Here is a 20,292-nt window from a genome sequence, read left to right as displayed (position 1 = left end):
CCTGACAAAGAAAAGTCCTGCGTCTGATGGCTTCACAAGTGAATTCTACCAAATATTCAAAGAAGAACTAACTCCTATTCTTCTCAAGCTATTTCCAAAAATTCAAGAGGAAGGAAGACTTCCAAGCTCCTTTTATGAGGCGAGCATAATTCTGATTCCAAAACCAGGCAAAGCCTAACCAGGCAGTAGCGCAGTGGATAGAGCGTCAGACTGGGATTCTGAGGACCCAGGTTCAAACCCCGAGGTTGCCAGCCTGAGTGCGGGCTCATCTGGTTTGAGCAAAAGCTCACCAGCTTAGACCCCAGGTCGCTGGCTCGAGCAAGGGGTTACTCAGTCTCTTGAAGGCCCACGGACGAGGCACATATGAGAAAGCAATCAATGAACAACTAAGGTGTCACAATGCGCAACAAAAAACTAATGATTGATGCTTCTCATCTATTAGTTCCTGTCTGTCTGTCCTTGTCTATCCCTCTCTCTGACTCTCTCTCTGTCCCTGTAAAAAATAAAATAAAAATAAAAACAGGCAAAGACAACACAAAGAAAGAAAATTATAGGCCAATATTTCTGATGAATATAGATGCTAAAATCCTCAACAAAATATTAGCAAACCAGATCCAGCAGTATATGAAAAAAATCATACATCATGATCAAGTGGGATTTATTCTGGGGAGGCAAGGCTAGTACAATATTTGCAAATCAATTAATGTGATTCATCACAAAAGGAAGGAGAAAAACCATATGATATTTCAATAGATGCAGAAAAAGCATTTGATAAAATTCAGCACCCATTCATGATCAAAACTCTCAGTGGGAATATAGGGAACATACCTCAACATGAAAAAGGCCATCTATGACAAACCCACAACCAACTTCACACTCAATGGGCAAAAATTAAAAGCAATCCCCTTAAGATCAGGAACAAGGCAGGGGTGCCCCCTTTCACCATTTTTATTCAACATAATTCTGGAAGTCCTAGCCACAGCAATCAGACAAGAAGAAGAAACAAAAGGCATCCAAATTGGAAAAGAAGAAGTAAAACCATCATTATTTGCAGATGATATGATATTGTATATAGAAAACCCTAAAGTCTCAGTCAAAAAACTACTGGATCTGATCAATGAATTCAGCAAGGTGGCAGGATATAAAATTAATACTCAGAAATCAGAGGCATTTTTATACACCAACAATGAACTGTCAAAAAGAGAAATTAAGGAAACAATCCCCTTCACTATTGCAAAAAAATAAATAAATAAAGTACCTAGGAGTAAATTTAACCACGGAGACTAAAGACTTGTACTTGGAAAATTATAAAACATTGATAAAAGAAATCAAGGAAGATACAAACAAGTGGAAGCATATACTGTGCTCATGGTTAGGAAGAATAAACATCATTAAAATGTCTATATTACCCAAAGCAATTTATAAATTCAATGCAATACCAATTAAAATATCAATGACATACTTCAAAGATATAGAACTATAGAAACATATTCCAAAAATTTATATGGAACCAAAAAAACATGAATAGCCTTAGCAATCTTGGAAAAGAAGAATAAAGCTGGAGGTATCACACTTCCGGATATCAAGTTATACTACAAGACCACTGTACTCAAAACAGCCTGGTACTGGCATAAGAACAGGCATATAGATCAATGGAACAGAAAAGATAACCCAGAAATAAACCCACATCTTTATGGACAACAATATTTGACAAAAGAGGTAAGAGCATACAATGGAGTAAAAGACAGCCTCTTTAACAAATGGTGTTGGGAAAATTGGACATCTACCTGAAAAAAAATGAAACTAAACCACCAACTTACACCATTCACAAAAATAAACTCAATATAGATAAAATACTTAAATGTAAGCCATAAAACCATAAGCATCTTAGAAGAAAACATAGGCAGTAAGCTTTCCAACATCTTTTGCAGCAATATATTTGCTGATTTATCTCCACAGGCAAGTGAAATAAAAGACAGGATAATCAAATGGGACTATATCAAACTAAAAAGCTTTTGCACAGCTAAAGACAATAAGAACAGAATAAAAAAGCAAACTACACTGGTGGTAGTCAACCTCGTCCCTACCGCCCACTAGTGGGCGTTCCAGCTTTCATGGTGGGTGGTAGTGGAGCAACCAAAGTATAAAAAAAGAAATAGATTTAACTATAGTAAATTGTTTTATAAAAATTTAATCTGTCAAACAGCAAATATCTGACATAAAGTACTTGGTAAGTAATTATTATATGCTTTAACTAGCTGTAACTTTGTTTTATAAATTTTATAAAGTTACTTCCCTAATTTATGAATCACCATTACTGTGGAACCAGTGGGTGGTTAGAAAATTTTACTACTAACAGAGATACAAAAGTAGGCAGTAGGTATAAAAAGGTTGACTACCCTTGAACTACAAAATGGGAGAATATATTTGACAATACATCTGATAAAGGGTTAATAACCAAAATTTATAAAGAACTTATAAATCTCAACACCAGGAAGACAAACAATCCAATCAAAATATGGGCAAAAGAAATGAATAGACACTTCTCCAAAGAGGACATACAGATGGCCAATAGGCATATGAAAAAATGCTCACATCACTAATCATTAGAGAAATGCAAATTAAAACCACAATGAAATATCACCTCACACCAGTCAGAATGGCGCTCATCAACAAAACAACACAGAATAAGTGCTGGCGAGGATGTGGAGAAAAGGGAACCCACCTGCACTGCTGGTGGGAATGCAGGCTGGTGCAGCCACTGTGGAAAACAGTATGGAGATTCCTCAAAAAATTAAAAATGGAACTGCCTTTTGACCCAGCTATCCCACTTTTAGGAATATACCCAAGAACACCATAGCACTGTTCCAAAAGGAGAAATGCACCCCCATGTTTATGGCAGCATTGTTCACAGTAGCGAAGATCTGGAAACAGCCCAAGTGTCTGTCAGTGGACAAGTGGATTAAAAAGCTTTGGTACATATATACTATGGAATACTACTCAGCCATAAGAAATTGTGACATTGGATCATTTACAACAACATGGATGAACCTTGATAACATTATACTGAGTGAAATAAGTAAATCAGAAAAAACTAAGAACTGTATGATTCCATACATAGATGTGACATAAAAATGAGACTCAGAGACATGGAGAAGAGTATGGTGATTACTGGGGGGTGGGGGGGAGAAGAGGGAGAAATGAGAGAGAGGGGTTGGGGGTAGGGGAGGGGCACAAAGAAAACCAGATAGGAGGTGATGAAAGACAATCTGACTTTGGGTTATGGGTAGGCAACATGATCAAATGTCAAAATAACCTAGAGATGTTTTCTCTGAACATATGTACCCTGATTTATCAATGCCACCCCATTAAAATTAATTATAATAATAATAATAATAATAAATAAATAAATAAATAAATGTTTCACTTCGCTAGGTTTAGCCCCGCCAATCTTTAACAATTGTTTTAAGAGACAGATATAGGGATGGCATTTCATAACACCATCTCCGCTCCCCATTGCTACGCTGTATTTTCCTGAGGTTGTCCTTACCACTTTCCTGTGATAAACTGAACTGAGGCCTCCATTTCCCCTCTGGGTCCAGCAGTTATTTTCTTAATCACTCTGGCAATCCTTCTTCCAATTGGGTCACTGTTCCAATCAAGTTTCTGTTCTGTTTCGGTCCCTGTTCAGGTGCCACTTGCCACAACCAGCTCAGCAATGAGTGTGCATGAAAGGAAGGTGCTGCAGGACTTAAGAAAAAACACACAAGACACAACATAAAGATAGGTACAGGGCACTCCAGCCTCTAGGACTGAGAGCCCAGATCTCTGCAGCCTCATTGTATTTATTTGTGTCTTCACTCATCAAGCAAATTAGCAGAGCCAGGGTCAAATTAGTCAACAATGGATTCACGTGCAGAGAAAAAGGACCAACCGATGCCCCCCAAGTATGTAGGAAAATGGCTATAGGAATCAACCACTTCCTATAAACAATCAGAGTAGGCTTGTTGGAGCAGAGTTCTGCCCCCACAGGACTTGGCATTTCAAAGTCCACACCAAAGACTTGTCTCAAGGCTGCAGTTTAATCTCTCAGCCGTTTTTCTACAGCATCTTGCACAGTGTGGGTTGTCTGTACATAAAGTCATCTTTGGAAATTTATCCCATAGGTAATTTCAAGTCACTATATGTAAACAGCAATGATATTGGAGGATAATTTCTCATCATAAAAAATATTTGTAAATTACTTAGTGCAAAGCAACAGAAGAATAGAAGAATACATCTCTACTAGGCATCTCAAAAGTACAACACATCATCACATGCTCTGAGAAGCAGACATTTTCCTAAAACTTGCAAAAAAAATACCATTGTTCTAAATTTGATAATGGGGCCACTCACAGATGATGTCAGAGTAATGACAATGTGAGTGATACTCCTAATTTCTCTCCTTGAAATTTCAACAGATTGAACAACTATAACACGGAAAAGGAACTCTAGATGGGCTCACGGGCACACTGAAAGATCCATGCACCAAATGGACTAAAGATGGGACGGGTTGAAAAGGGGCAGCAGAAGATAAAATGCTTCCATGGTGGGCTCTGAAAAGGAGACAAATGTGTAGTGACTGGATTTTTTTTTCTCTGATGTACTACAGGGAGGAGGGAAACTCAGGCTATTTGGGTTTTATCTGAGGTGCTGAGAGGGAAACCCAGAGTGACTGGATCTCCTTCTTTCAAGAAGAAGTGGTGCGATAAAGGAGCAGAGGGGGAGATAGACCAAAATGACCAGAACACAGGGTCACAGCCACTGTTCCCATGGTCATCCTATAGCCTGCACTCAGTAGAGACAAAGAAAACTAAATTGTGGCCCAGTCTTCCAGATCCTGCCTCCCTCACCTCTCAGGTATGGGTGGCAGAGACAAAACCCACAACTAGCTTTCCTGAGCTACTCTCTCTCCTGAAGAACAGAGGTGCTACACATCTGGTCCCTGGATCTGTTGAGATGTAAGGAGGATCACCCAGAAGCCTGAGATTGCCATTGCTAGAGCCGTAAAACTGTAAAGCGCTCACAACACACCCTACCCACCAATGTGACTGTGGCTCCACTTACATCATTGCAACAGCAACATCTCAACAGAGGACTGCCCAGCAACTTCACAGAGTTAAACTTGTAATACAGCAACACTTAATGAAAGAAACCTCTCAAAATCAAAAATTGCTTTTCCTTTTTTTTTCCATTTTTTCTTTTTTCCTTTTTCCCTTTTTTCTTCTTATTTTTTTCTCCTTTTCTCCTTTGAATTTGATTTTCTTTAATTTTTCTATTTTTATTTTTTTGTGGGTGTCTTGTTTCTTTTTCAATTTTTTGGTTTTCAATCTTTGTTTTCTATGGCTTTTCTCTTGTCATAATTTTTTAAACTTTTCTAATTTTATTGGATTATTTTTATTTTCATTTTTTTAGTTGCTTTTTTGTTATGGTTCTTAACAATACCATCCTCAAATGCCATGAAGGAAGAAAAAAATCAAATACCATGGCAAGAGAGAAACATAGTTTAAAAAGAAAATGAAAAATCTCCATTAAAAAATCTCATTCACATGGAAACCTTGGATTTAAATGATAGAGAATTCAAAATTCTCTGAAAATACTCACTGAGATTCGAGAAAACACCAACAAGCAACATAAGGAGCTCACCAAGGAGGTTGAAATTTAAAAACAGAGACAAAGAACTCAATACATAAATTGAAAACTGAGGTAGCAAGTTTAGGTAATAGAACAAGCCAGACAGAAGAAAGAACCAGTGACATGAAAGACACAGACCTACTAAAAAATAAAACATAAAATGGCTGTAGGAAATTCTCAAGCATCAATTATTACCTTAAATGTAAATGGACTGAACACACCAACAAAGAGATACAGAGTAGCAGATTATATCAAAAAGCAAACCCAACCATATTCTTCCTTAAAGAGACACATCTAAACTACAAGAACAAATGTGGACTCAAAGTGAAAGGTTGGAAAACAATTCTCCAAGTAAATAATATCCAAATGAAAGAGGAGAAATTAGCACAGACATCATAGATATACAAAAGATCATAGTAGAATACTATAAAAGAGTATATGCCACCAAATTCAAAAACCTAGAGCAGGGGTCGGGAACCTATGGCTCGTGAGCCAGATGTGGCTCTTTTGATGGCTGCATCTGGCTCACAGACAAATCCTTAATAAAAAAAATAATGTTAAAAATATAAAACATTCTCATGTATTACAATCCATTCATTTCCTACTGCTCATATTCATGGTTGCAGGTGGCTGCAGCCAATCACAGCCGTCCTCTGAGACAACACCAAATTTTTATTGGCTAATGCGTAATGTACACTGGTTGTTGTATGGCTCTCATGGAATTACATTTTAAAATATGTGGTGTTCATGGCTCTCTCAGCCAAAAAGTTTCCCGACCCCTGACCTAGAGGAAATGGGTGAATTCCTAGAACTATACAGTCTTCCTAGACTGAGTCTTAAAGAAGTAGAAAACCTAAATAGACCTATAAGCAGAGAGGAAATAGAAACAACTATAAAAATCTCCCAAAAGCCTGCCTATGCGGTGGCATAGTGGATAGAGTGTCAGACTGGGATGGGATCATAGACATGACCTATGGTCACTGGCTTGAGCCCACAGGTTGCTGGCTTGAACTCAAGTTCACTGGCTTGAGAAAGGGGTCACTTACTCTGCTATAGACCCTTGGTCAAGGCACATATGAGAAAGCAATCAATGAACAACTAAAGAGACTAAGGAGCTATACAAAGAATTGATGCTTCTCATCTCTCTTCCTTCCTGTCTGTCCCTATCTGTCCCTCTCTCTGTCTCTCTGTCTCTGTCACAACACACACACACAAAAAAAACAACTCCCAAAAAACAAAAGCCCAGGACCAGATGGCTACACTAGTGAATTCTACCAAACATTCAAAGAAGATTTGTTACCTATCCTTCTTGAAGTCTTCCAAAAAATAGAAAAAGAAGCAGTTCTCTCTAATACATTTTATGAGGCTAACATAACCCTCATACAAAAACCTGGCAAGGACAATACAAAAAAAGAAAACTAAAGACCAATATCTCTAATGAATACAGATGCAAAAATCCTAAACAAAATACTAGCAAACTAAATACATCAACTGTTGGGCAAATAAGTGTATAACAAGTATGTTAGGCTTGCTCGCTTGTATTTTGCCTGATTAGTGCTTGAGCACAGAGTAGTGTCATGTGTGTATAGTCTATGTAAGGCTGTAGGTGCTGGCCGTCAGGGTGGCAGATTGCAAATTATGAATTGCCTGCTTGCTTGGGAGGGGCCGTTGTTTGCTTTTTCCTAAGGAAAAGCCCCCCTCCCCCGGCCTATTTGGCTGGAGAGTCTTGTGAGGGAGAAGCAGTTTTGTCCTGCCTGCTTGCTTGGCCTTTGTTGTGAGACTCTAATAAATGGAATGGCCCACCATTTTCTTGCTCCACAGTTCCTTTACTGTCTTCCCAAATTCAATGGGAATTTGCATCACCTTGGCCACTGGTCTTACAACAACACGTTGAAAAAATAATATATCACGATCAAGTGGGACTTATTCCAGGAGTACAAGGATGGTTTAAAGTATGAAAATTGATCAATGTAATACACCACATCAACAAAACAATGAACAAATATCATATGATCTTATCAATAGATGCAGAAAAGGCATTAGATAAGATATAACATCCTTTTATGTTTAAAACACTCAATAAAATCAGAAAAGAAGGAAAGTACCTTTGATAAAGTCCATATATTATAAATCATCAGCTGATATCATACTAAATGGTGAAAAAATGAAGGCTTTTCCTCTAAAGTCAGGAATAAGATAAGGTTGCGCATTCTCTCCACTCTTATTCATCATAGTTCTAGAAGTTCTAGACAGAGCAATCAGGCAAGAAAATGAGTTAAAAGGCATCCATATCAGGAAAGAGGAAGTAAAGGTATTACTTTTTGCAGTGACATGATCCTGTAGATCAGCAGTTCTCAACCTGTGGGTCGTGACCCCGGCGGGGGTCGAACGACCAAAACACAGGGGTCGCCTGCGCGTTGAGAACCGCTGCTGTAGATGGAAAACCCCAAAGACTCCACCAAAAAACTATTAGAAACAATAAACCAATATAGTAGTCTCAGTATACAAAATCAATAACCAAAGTCTGTTGCTTACCTATACACCAACAATAAAACTTCAGAAAATAAACTAAAAAAAAAAAAAATTCCTTTTACAATAGCAACAAAAAATATAATACCTAGAAATAAACTTGCCAAAAGATATGAAGGACTTATATACTGAAAACTCCACAACATTATTTAAAAAAATTTTAAAAGACACAATTAAGTGGAAAAATATTTCATGTTCATGGACTAGCAGAACCACCATAGTTAAAATGGCCATATTACCCAAAGCAATATACAAATTTAATGCAATCCCCATCAAAATCCCAGTCATTTTTTAAAGAAGTAGAACAAAAAATCACCAGGTTTGTATAGAACCATAAAAACCTCAAATAGCCAAAGCAATCCTAAGGAAAAGAAATGAAGCTGGAAGTATCACACTACCTGACTTCAAATTACACTATAGAGCCACGATCATCAAAACAGCATGGTATTGGAAGAAAAACAGATGTAAGACCAATGGAATACAATCGAGAGCCCAGAAATAAAACCATATATATATGGACAAATAATCTGCAAAAAGGAGTCAAAAGCACACAATGGAGAAAAGAAAGCCTCTTCAATAAATGGTGCTGGGAACATTAGAAAGCCACCTGTAAAAAAATGAAACTTGACAACAATTTGTCCCCCTGCACAAATATTAATTCAAAATGGGTCAAAGACCTAAATATAAGATCTGAAACAATAAATTACACAGTAGAAAACATTTGTACTAAGTGTATGGACTTTGGCTGTAGAGAACAATTTATAACTTTGACCCCAAAGGCAAGGGAAGTAAAGGCAAAAATAAATGAATGATATTATATCAAACTAAAAAACTTCTGCACAGCAAAAGAAACTGACAGCAAAACAAATAGGCAGTCAACTAAATGGGAAATGGTATTTGCAAACAACAGCTCCAATAAGGTGTTAATATCTAAAATCTATAAAGAACTCACAAAGCTCAGCAACAAACAAGCAAACAATCCAATTAAAAAATAGGGAGAGGATCTAAACAGATACTCCTCCCAAGAGGACATATAAATGGCTAACACAGTGGTCCCCAACCTTTTTTGGGCCACGGACCAATTTAATGTCAGAAAATATTTTCACGGACCGGCCTTTAGGGTGGGATGGATAAATGTATCACATGACCGAGACAAGCGTCAAGAGTGAGTCTTAGATGGATGTAACAGAGGGAATCTGATCATTTTTTAAAAATAAAACATCATTCAGACTTAAATATAAATAAAACAGAAATAATGTAAGTTATTTATTCTTTCTCTGTGGACTGGTACCAAATGGCCCACGGACCGGTAATAGTCCGCGGCCCGGGGCTTGGGGACCACTGGGCTAACAGATATATGAGAAGATGCTATCTTCACTAGTTATTCAAGAAATGCAAATCAAATCTACATTAAGGCCCTGGCCACTTGGCTCAGCGATAGAGCATCAGCCCGGTGTGTGGAAGTCCCAGGCTCAATTCCCAGCCAAGGCACACAGAAGAAGTGCCCATCTGCTTCTCCACCCTTCCCCCTCTTTTTTCTATCTCTCTCTTCCCCTCTCACAGCCAAGGCTCCATGGGAGCAAAGTTGGCCCAGGAGCTGAGGATGGCTCCATGGCCTCTGCTGCAGGCACTAGAATAGCTCCAGTTGCAGTGGAGCAATGCCCCAGATGGGCCGAGCATTGCCCCCTGGTGGGTATGCCAGGTGGATCCTGGTAGGGTACATGCAGGAGTCTGTCTCTCTGCCTCCCCACTTCTCACTTCCAAAAAAAAACCTACATTGAGATATCACCTCACTCCTGTTAGATTGGCTATTATCAATAAAACAGGTAATAAGAGATGGAGAGGCTGTGGAGAAGGTAACCTCATTCACTGCTCATGGGAATATAAATTGGTACCTGTTTTATGGAAGAAAGAATGGAGGTTCCTCAAAAAATTAAGAATTGAACTACCATATGACCCAGCAATCCCTCTACTAGGTATCTAATGTACCTAAAAAACTTGAAAACATTGGAATGTAAAAACAAATGCGCCTGACCAGGTGGTGGTGCCATGGATATAGCTTCAAACTGGGATGCAGAGTACCCAGGTTCGAGACCTCAAGGTCACCAGCTTGAGCACGGGCTCATCTGGTTTGAGCAAGGTTTACCAGCTTGAGCCCAAGGTCGCTGGCTTGAGCAAGGGTTCACTTGATCTGCTGTATCCCCCTAGTCAAGGCACATATGAGAAAGCAATCAATGAGCAACTAAGGTATCACAACAAAGAATCGATGCTTCTCATCTCTCTCCTCTTCTGTCTGTCACAAAAATAAATAAATAAATAAATACATGGGCACCCCCATGTTCATATCAGTATTATTAACAATGGCCAAGACATGGAAACAACCAAAGTGTCCCTCAATAAAGGACTGGATAAAGAAAATGTGAAACATACATACAATGAAATAAAACTCAGCCATGGATGGACCTTGAGAACACTATACTGAGTGAAATAAGTAAAGCAGAGAAAGATAAGAACTGTATAATTTCACACATAGGTGGGATATAAAACTGAGACTCATGAATATAGATAAAAGTGAAGTGGTTAGCAGAAGGAGAGTGATATGGGGACATTGGGGCGGGTGTGGGGGAGGGGCGTAAAAAGGGACAAATATAAGGTGACAGAAAATGATTTGACTTTGGGTGATGGGTACACAACATAATCAACAGTTCAAATGCAATAGAAACATTTACCTGAAACCTCTGTACTCTTATTTTTTGTTTGTTTGTTTGTTTGTTTGTTTGTTTTTCATTTTCTTTTCTGAAGCTGGAAACAGGGAGAGACAGTCAGACAGACTCCCGCATGCGCCCGACCGGGATCCACCAGCACGCCCACCATGGGGCGACGCTCTGCCCACCAGGGGGCGATGCTCTGCCCATCCTGGGCGTCGCCATGTTGCGACCATCCTGGGCGTCGCCATGTTGCGACCAGAGCCACTCTAGCACCTGGGGCAGAGGCCACAGAGCCATCCCCAGCGCCCGGGCCATCTTTGCTCCAATGGAGCCTTGGCTGCGGGAGGGGAAGAGAGAGACAGAGAGGAAGGTGCGGCGGAGGGGTGGAGAAGCAAATGGGCGCTTCTCCTATGTGCCCTGGCCGGGAATCAAACCCGGGTCCTCCGCACGCTAGGCCGACGCTTTACCGCTGAGCCAACTGGCCAGGGCCTCTGTACTCTTATTGATCAATGTCACCCTGTTAAATTCAATTTTCTAAATAAAATTTTTTTAAAAAGATAATGATTTTTATCTTGGTACCTGGGGTGAGAGAATGCGGGGTAGATTAGGATCTTTACTTTCCAGACTCTATATTCCTGTGGTGTTTGAATGTTCTAATAAAGATCATGTATCGCTTTTATAATTAAGCAATTATAATGAAAATCAATTAATAAAATAAATTCAATAAATATTTTTAAAATACATATTGCTCTACATTATACATGCTGAGTCAACCCTTGTTTAAACACAAGAGAGGAAACCACTTGTTTAACTTTTTTCCTTTTTACTGATTTTATTGGGGTAACACTGGTTCACAAAATCATGCTGGTATCTCTTTATGCACAATTCTACAACACGTCATCTGTACACTGTACTGTGGGTTCAACACCCCATGTCAAGTATTGGTCTCTCGCCATTTCTCCCCCTACACCCTTCTTCAACTTCTCCTACCCCCTTCTCCCAGGCAATGTCCACTCTGTTCATGTCCATGAGTTTTTCTCCTTTCTTTTTTCACAATCCCTCCACTCCCTTCCAGGCCTCCAACCTCCACCCCACAGCTGTCAGCCTGCTCTCTATCTATGACTCTGTCTCTGTTTTACTTGTTAGTTCATTTTGTTCACTGGATTCCACATAGGAGGGAAATCATACGGTGCTTGTCTTTCCCTGACTGGTTTATTTTACTTAGCATAATGCTAAGAGAGGGAATTAATTACCTTTTAAAGGCAAACCAGTTTCAATAACCTCAGTGCCTGTCCCCTGTGGGGACAAGATGACTATGGAAAGCTTGCTCCAGAGATGCTCTCTTCCTAAAATTCCATGTGGCTTCTCATTCCATGACCCACTGCTTCATGGGCCACTGTAGCCGGCCTTTCCCCGAGGTTCACTCACAGCTCTTCCTGAAGACTCTCTAAGTCATGTTGCTGGAGCAGGTGTTCTCTGATAGCTCTCACTGAAGGGCAGCATAACGATTAACTTCAAATCTGAAGAACTTAGGGTCTCACGTCTGGCAAAGAAACATGTGCCACACACGCAGCAATGGTTTTTAAAAGTGCTGTTTTATAAGATTTGGACACTGTAATAAAAGAATGTGGCATATTTCTCAATATCCAGTTCTTTTTCTCAAAGAACAACTCTAAGGGCTTAGAGATTGTCACTCCTTACAGCAATATGAAGCTCTTGTTTTCTGCAAAACTGTGAAGCCATTTTTTCAGGAGCTTCTCTTTCATTTCAGATACTCCACATGTTACCAGGTAGTTACACTATGTATTCCAGACAAGGCAGATTAGTAATTGAGCCTGAAAATTTAGTATTGAGACTGGCTCTTAAATTTGCAAAGTATTGCCTGGCCTGTGGTGGCTCAGTGGATAGAGTGTCAACCTGGAACACTGAAGTCACTGGTTCAAAACCCTGGGCTTGCCTGATCAAGGTACATACAACAAGCAAGCAATGAACAACTGAAGTGAAGCAACTATACTTCTCACTCCTCCCAACCCCCGCTCTGCAAAATCAATAAATAAAATCTTTAAATTTGCAAAGGGTTGGAGACTTGAAAAGGAAAAGGTCTCCATGTCCTCCAGGTTTAGTTTGATTTGGAAAAGAGGAGATGTTCTTAACTTTACACATTTAACCAATAAACGTTTTAGATGAAGTACCTAAATGTCCAGAAATACTCTCAGAGCTTCTTGCTATGCTTTGCTCCACCATGCCTCTAACACGTCTTATCTGATATTGTAGGAGTTCGTGATGATTGTCGTCTTTGGTTTGGAGTTCATCATCCGAATCTGGTCTGCGGGTTGCTGTTGTCGATACAGAGGATGGCAAGGAAGACTGCGGTTTGCCCGAAAGCCCTTCTGTGTTATAGGTGAATATCAAAGTCCAGAAACCTGGATTCCTCTATCCATTTCTTCTGTCTCTTGCATTGCAACTGTTAATTAAGATTAAAAGTTAATATTCATGTAGTATTTATCATGTCAGGAGCTTTTGTGTTTTAAAAGTGTTGACTTGTTGGCTTATTTAATCCTCACCACAACACTGTGAGGGAGGTATTTTTATTAGCTCCGTTTTACAGATGAAAAAACTGAGGCAAAGAGAAGTGAAATAATTTACTAAAAGTCGTATAAGCAGTCAGTGGTGGAGCTAGGATTGGAGCCAGGAGGTCTGGTTTTAGAACACCCACTTGTATCAGTTAAATTACACGGAACTATGTGGTTCTCCAGTGTTTCCCTGAATTAAGGGAGCATTAATTTCAGTAAATATAAAAAACCCTTTTTTCTCTACAATAGGAGAAATATCCCTTCTATGCTTCTGATTAACTGGAATAGATACAAGTGTATTAGACCTGGGAATGCATATCAATTAGTATACTTCAAGGCTGATTTCAAGTACGTTTTACTTTAGGCTCTGGTAACTTCAGACCGGATCAAGTGTTTTACACTCTGAAATATGAGTCCCCCACGCTGCAGTCCCTAAGAATCACATCTCTGCACCTCCCTCGACACCGTTCTCTCAGAGGGATTCTGTTCATCTAGGCACCAGCCTCCAATTATACTTCTTAATGAAGACACCAGATAGCATTCTGGAGTTAAGATCTAATATCTTTCAGCAATATATGTAAAAGTATATCATATAACTGAACATCCTAGTTAATTATATCTCAATAAAAATTCATTTTAAAAAATAATAAGTTGCCTATACCACAACCCTCAATCCCTAAATATTTCAATGTAGCTTTCCTAAAAATAACCATATTCTTTCATAGAACCTTCAGTAAATTGAATATTGTTTCTATCTAATATGCCGAGTATGTTCCAGTTGTGTCAATTGACCCAATAATGTCCTTTACCACATTTTCTTCTTTTCAGTACATGAGCCGGTCTAAGATCACATATTGCGTTTAGTTGTTGTCTCTTTAGTCTCTTTTAATCTAGAACAATTTCTCAGACTTCCTTTTCCTCATGACATTGACATTTTAGGACAATATAGCCTCATATTCCCCCTTTTAAAAAAAAATAGAATGTTCTTCTTTTTGAAAAAAAAAACCTTTTATATAAAAGCTATTATTGTTATTGCTGTAATGGTTATTGTTATTTAACAGCTAAATTTGGTTTTCTTGTTCGTTTTGCTTTCTTATTTCTTTGGTAGCCTTTCAAATCCAAATACTGAAAGTTCTTGGTGAGGCTTACTTATTTCAACTATTTTCAATCTCAGAAAGTGGATTGATTTTTTTATTGAATTTATTGGGATGACATTGGTTCACAAAACCATACAGGTTTTAAGCACACAACTCAACATACCACCTTCTATCTGCCCTCTACATCATGTGCCCTCTGTTCCCAGACGTGACTCTTTCAGTCCCTCTTTCCCTGCCTCTGCCCACCTCCACCTAGCCCTTATCCCTGACCATTGCCACATTGTTGTCTTTGTTTACTTGATATATACATACATATATATATGTATTTTTTTTGTCTAATCCCATTACCTTCTTTCACCCAGTTCCCTCTAATCTCAGAAAGTAGGTTTTTAATCCACAAAGTAGTCTAGACTATCTTCTTCATCCACAACAGGTTTTCCACTTTGTTTTAGAAGTCAGGAATTGTTGAGTAATCTTCCTAATTTCGTCCCTTACCCCTGGTCCCTGTGGCGGGGGCAGAGTGAATGTAAGGAAAAATTGGAGAAAGGGTCTCCCTTCCATTGGCACTGTTAAGAGTCTCTAATTCCATCCTAGTTGTGAAGGAAGAGCCCACCCTGGGGTTAGAAGAATGGGTGTGCTCCCCAAACACTCTGCCATGGAGGTGATTTCATAGTATACACATTTCAAAAGAATCACCATTTGGTCAATCAAGCTTTGTAGAAATTTGGTTGTGTGAGAAGCACTGGAGTGACAATAATGAAATTCTAAATTAACTCAGTCTTCAAATGTCTTGTTTGGCCTCTGCTGATGAATTGTATTTGTACAGCTGCCTCTGTTCTGCAAAAGGCTTTTCTCCTTTTTGGAAACCATCACTCAGGTATGCAGAAAAGTAGGCAGCAAGTCCCAACCTTACAGGCCCATCTAACCCTAAGGCATATTAGTGAAAAAACTTGATTCTTCTCCCTGGGGACTTTTTTCTCTTTTTGCATTCTCTGGTTAAACAACATCATAAAGAACTATAATTTCACACCCCCCCCCCTTCCTCTCTGTCTCTCTCTTCCCCTCCCGCAGCCAAGGCTCCAGTGGAGCAAAGATAGCCCGGGCGCTGGGGATGGCTCCTTGGCCTCTGCCCCAGGCGCTAGAGTGGCTCTGGTCGTGGCAGAGCGACGCCCCGGTGAGGCAGAGCATCGCTCCCTGGTGGGCAGAGCATCGCCCCCTGGTGGGCAGAGCATCGCCCCTGGTGGGTGTGCCGGGTGGATCCCGGTCAGGCGCATGCGAGAGTCTGTCTGACTGTCTCTCCCCGTTTCCAGCTTCAGAAAAATACAAAAAAAAAACACAAACAAACAAAAACTATAATTTCATGTAAAACTACTGCACAAGTACTTTCTGTCCAATAAGGGCCCAAACGGAACAATTCACAAGGCCAATGGTTGGCCAAGACTCACTCAGCTTCTACAGAATGAGGTTGGCTCATGGATGACTGCAGGAATGTTCCATTCCAGATTTTAATACCAATTAAAAATCAATTTTGCTCCAGTTCCAGAGGCAGTGCCCATGTATTTCTGGCCCCCAAGCTGAAAAAAAAGTTCTTTCCCAGATGCCTGCTGCCTTTTGATAGCTATAACTAGGGATACATCAGTACGTCTTAGTCCTTTAATCTTTCTCTTCCTGTCTCAGGTCCTTGCGGGTCTGATGTAACACATAATTCTAAAAGTGATGTTATGTTATCTGTAATTTTAGAAACTTCTGGACTTAACAGTAGTGACCTTACAAATTTAGTATAACATAGTTTAGGTGTAGTTTTAGTTTAGGCCTTTTCTTCATTTGTTCTTTAAATTTTTTTTTTTGTATTTTTCTGAAGTTGTAAACCGGGAGGCAGTCAGACAGACTCCCACATGCGCCCGACCGGGATCCGTCCGGCATGCCCACCAGGGGGCGATGCTCCGCCTATCTGGGGTGTTGCTCTGTCACAACCAGGGCCATTCTAATGCCTGAGGCAGAGGCCATGGAGCCATCCCCAGCGCCTGGGCCAACTTTGCTCCAATGGAGCCTTGGCTGTGGGAGGGGAAGAGAGAGACAGAGAGGAAGGAGAGGGAGAGGGGTGGAGAAGCAAATGGGCGCTTCTCCTGTGTGCCCTGGCCGGGAATCGAACCCGGGACTCCTGCACGCCAGGCTGATGCTCTACCACTGAGCCAACCGGCCAGGGCCTTTTCTTCATTTGGATATTTGCTCTCTAGTAAGTTAATCACTTTACAAGAAAATGAATCCCTATGAAAACAAAGACAATGTGTATACTTACATTTAGGATAACTATGCATTTTTTTTAGTCTTTTATTTAAAGTACATATGACAGTTTGATCCATGGTTCAGCTGAATTGGTAATAGTGAAACGTTCAAATGTGGCTCTTCAGTATGAGGTCAATAAAATTTAACTTGTACACAGGAACCAAATGTCACCTGTCTGAAGGCAGCAGGCTGTACCAGATGACGAAGCCCTTTCTGGGCCTATTTAATAGGTCCATAGAAATGACTGATGTTACTGGTAAAATAATCAAGGTCAATGTAAAGTGCACCTGTAGTACCCTTGTTCAACAGAATCTAATCTGAAGAAATGGAAATAGGGTTAACATCCCTTCTCTGTCCATGGTAACTGTTCTGAGTTTAGAAACGTAGCTAAGATTTCTCGAGATTCTATGTATTGGTAATATTTGATTACTCTGAACATGCCACATACACATCCAAATGGTTTTAGAAGCCTTGAGTATTCGAGAATAAGATATAGAAAAGATTGTGATAAGCTGGTTGTGCCTCCTATGCAAAAAATGCTTTCTGTAAGCACACCAATGTTGTGCTTTCCAACTGGAAACAGATGGAATCTACCTCAGTCATCAGCCAGTAAGCCTCTTATAATACTGAGCCCTATAACCAACTGATAGTATTTGGATGCAATTTGATTGCGGGTCCACAGGCTAATTCCCAGAGACTTTAGAACTTCCCCCTCCTGAACCGCCTTACATACCCTCTACCCCTGCATTCTAGACAGAACCAGGGGCATTTCAAAATCTTATTGATTTTAAAAATCACAAAATTATTATATACTTGCATGCATTGGAAAACCATTTTATTTTTATTTATTTACAGAGAGAGAGCAGAGAAAGGGATAGACAGGGACAGACAGACAGGAACGGAGAGATAAGAAGTATCAATCATTAGTTTTTTGTTGCAACACCTTAGTTGTTCATTGATTGCTTTCTCATATGTCCCTTGACCGTGGGGCTACAGCAGACCAAGTAACCCCTTGCTTGAGCCAGCGACCTTAGGTCCAAGGTGGTGATTTTTGCTCAAACCAGATGAGCCCGTGCTCAAGCTGGCGACCTCGGGGTCTTGAACCTGGGTCTTCCGCATCCCAGTCCGATGCTCTATCCACTGCGCCACTGCCTGGTCAGGCTGGGAAACCATTTTAAACAACAGTTTCTGACCCCAAGGAAAGAAAAATAATCTTTTTTTTTTTTTCTTAATTAGGTGCTTTCTTTCATTACTATATTTATCTCTGCTTGGTTTGGGTAATTTGCTTTGAAAACTGGTAAAATCTTTTTTGAATTACAAAATGATTCCTTATGCCTATATGTTCAGTTTACATCTCTCCCCTAAAACTGTTGAAATAACATTTCTACAGCTATAGGCAATAATCACTGCCAATTTGGAAAGTCACATATATTTGAGAATGACTATCCAGGTTGCCCCTCATTTACCTGGGCTGACTGCTGTATAATTTCTCTACATTCAAGTACAAATCATTCACTCAATGACCTCAGGATTGAGAATGTGTGAAATAACCTCAAAGACTGATTTCATAGTCATTCTTTTTCCAAGCTTTCATTAATGACCTACCTGAAAATTTCAAATAGTGTCAAAGGCTGGCACTTAGATCAGGATAATGAGCCTGATGTGTCAGGGAAGCCAACAAATTACTTTCAACGGTGGCTTTGGTGCATTCCCTGGTGACTCTAAAGACATATAACAGGGCCATATTTTTTAGTCTTGCAATGCATCTCAAGGAAGCAGAAAATACCAGCCTGTTATTAATGTTGGACCTATATTCCTTAATGTTATTTTAACAGTTTTCTTTCAGTGTAATATTTCCACTAGAGGACAAAAGAGACAAACCACAGAACAGATGTTTCCCCCATGAGCTGAGCACATATGCCTTTGACATGAGATAACAGTCTCTCAGGAAGGTGCCAACAAGTGTATATTTTTTTAATGAGAAAAAAAATAACCAGCTTCTTAGCTAAAACAAAATCGAAGCCTTTATTAAAATCAACCACAACCCAAGACGACTATAATATATCTGAGTTCATCTCATTAAAAGGCGACTTCAGCTGCTAATATGTTCAAAAGTTAAACTAAAGATTCCCAGAACTGCCACTGGCCTCTCAACTGAAGATTTGAGACAGCATTTTATTTATTTATTTATTTATTTATTTATTTATTTATTGCCTCTCTGTCTTCCTGTCTTCTCCATCTTTGTTCTAAGAGACATTGAGTTTTGTCCTAAGCCTTTGAATTGCATCATTTTCTATGCCTTCTAATCTCTTCTCTCCTTTGGTAGAAATTATATTCTCTCAATTATTTCCTATCTTCTTCTGCTTCTCTTTACATCTTCAAACTATTTTGGCACATATTGACTCCTTCCGTATGATTTATTGGGCCATCGGAAGACCATTAAGCTCTATTGCATTGATTGATCACAAAACATTAAAGCCATTTCAATCCCTTTAGTTATTAATAGCTGATATTTATTAAGACCTGTTACATGTTCGGTACTGTTCTAAGCACTCTATAAATATTATACCCCATATTTTAGATGAGGAAATACAACAGGGCTTAAGTGACTTGTTACAGTTAGAAAGATGGTAGATGAAAGAAACAGGATTCATGCTTGTGATTTCACTCTAGAAAAATGCGCCTACCTAATGAGCTACTTTTACTCACAACACTGCTGACACAAAATCTGAGAGGTTTTCTTTTTTCCTCATAACAACAAACTTTCCAAATGTCCAGACATCAACTAGGTATTCAACAACTCAATTAATTCTGATACTAACTACCCAGGGTTATGTGCAAATGGCACAGGTTAAGGACTTGGTCCCACAAGACTCCTCCTCCCCGCCTCAGCCTTGACTTCAGATGCCAGCCACAATGAGGTGCCTGGACTACATAAACTTCTGCCCAGCTGACTTCAGATTTGGGGATTTCCACAACCCACCCCCTTCCCATCTCAGGTTTGATAATTCACTAGAATGACTCACAGAACTCAGGAAAGCACTTTACTTACTATCAATTTATTATAAAAAATACCAGTCCAGAACAGCAAAGTGGAGAAGAAGCATAGGTATTTGGGGCGGGGGAATGACTAATGTGAGGCTCCATGCCCTCTCCAGTCGTGCTACCCTCCCAGCACCTCAGTGTGTTCACCGACCTGGGAGTTCTCAGAACCCCGTGGTTTAGAGATTTTTATGGAGCTTTTATTACATATACACAATTGATTAAATCTTTGGTCATTGGTGATTGAACTCATCTCTAGATCCTCTTCACTTCCCAGAGGTCCAGGTTGGGCTGTAAGTTCCAACTCTCTAATCATGCTTTGGTCTTTCAGGCAACTAGTCCCAATCTTAAAGCTATCTAGGAGCTCCCAGCTTCTGGTCATCT

At 39.7% G+C, this 20,292-nt stretch overlaps 1 protein-coding gene across 3 annotated transcripts in view; it reads left to right on the top strand.

Annotated features, from left to right (window-relative positions):
* Positions 1 to 20,292, top strand: part of KCNQ5 (potassium voltage-gated channel subfamily Q member 5) — a 592,119-nt gene that overhangs the window by 409,152 nt on the left and 162,675 nt on the right. For all 3 annotated transcript variants that reach the window (XM_066359020.1, XM_066359022.1, XM_066359021.1), the window contains exon 3: positions 13,185 to 13,311. In XM_066359020.1, coding sequence (XP_066215117.1) covers positions 13,185 to 13,311 — 127 coding nt within the window. The remainder of the gene's footprint in view (positions 1 to 13,184; positions 13,312 to 20,292) is intronic.

Source organism: Saccopteryx leptura, chromosome 1 (assembly GCF_036850995.1).
Source record: "Saccopteryx leptura isolate mSacLep1 chromosome 1, mSacLep1_pri_phased_curated, whole genome shotgun sequence".
Taxonomy (NCBI): Eukaryota; Metazoa; Chordata; class Mammalia; order Chiroptera; family Emballonuridae; genus Saccopteryx; species Saccopteryx leptura.
This window is presented reverse-complemented; position numbering and strand designations above follow the sequence as displayed.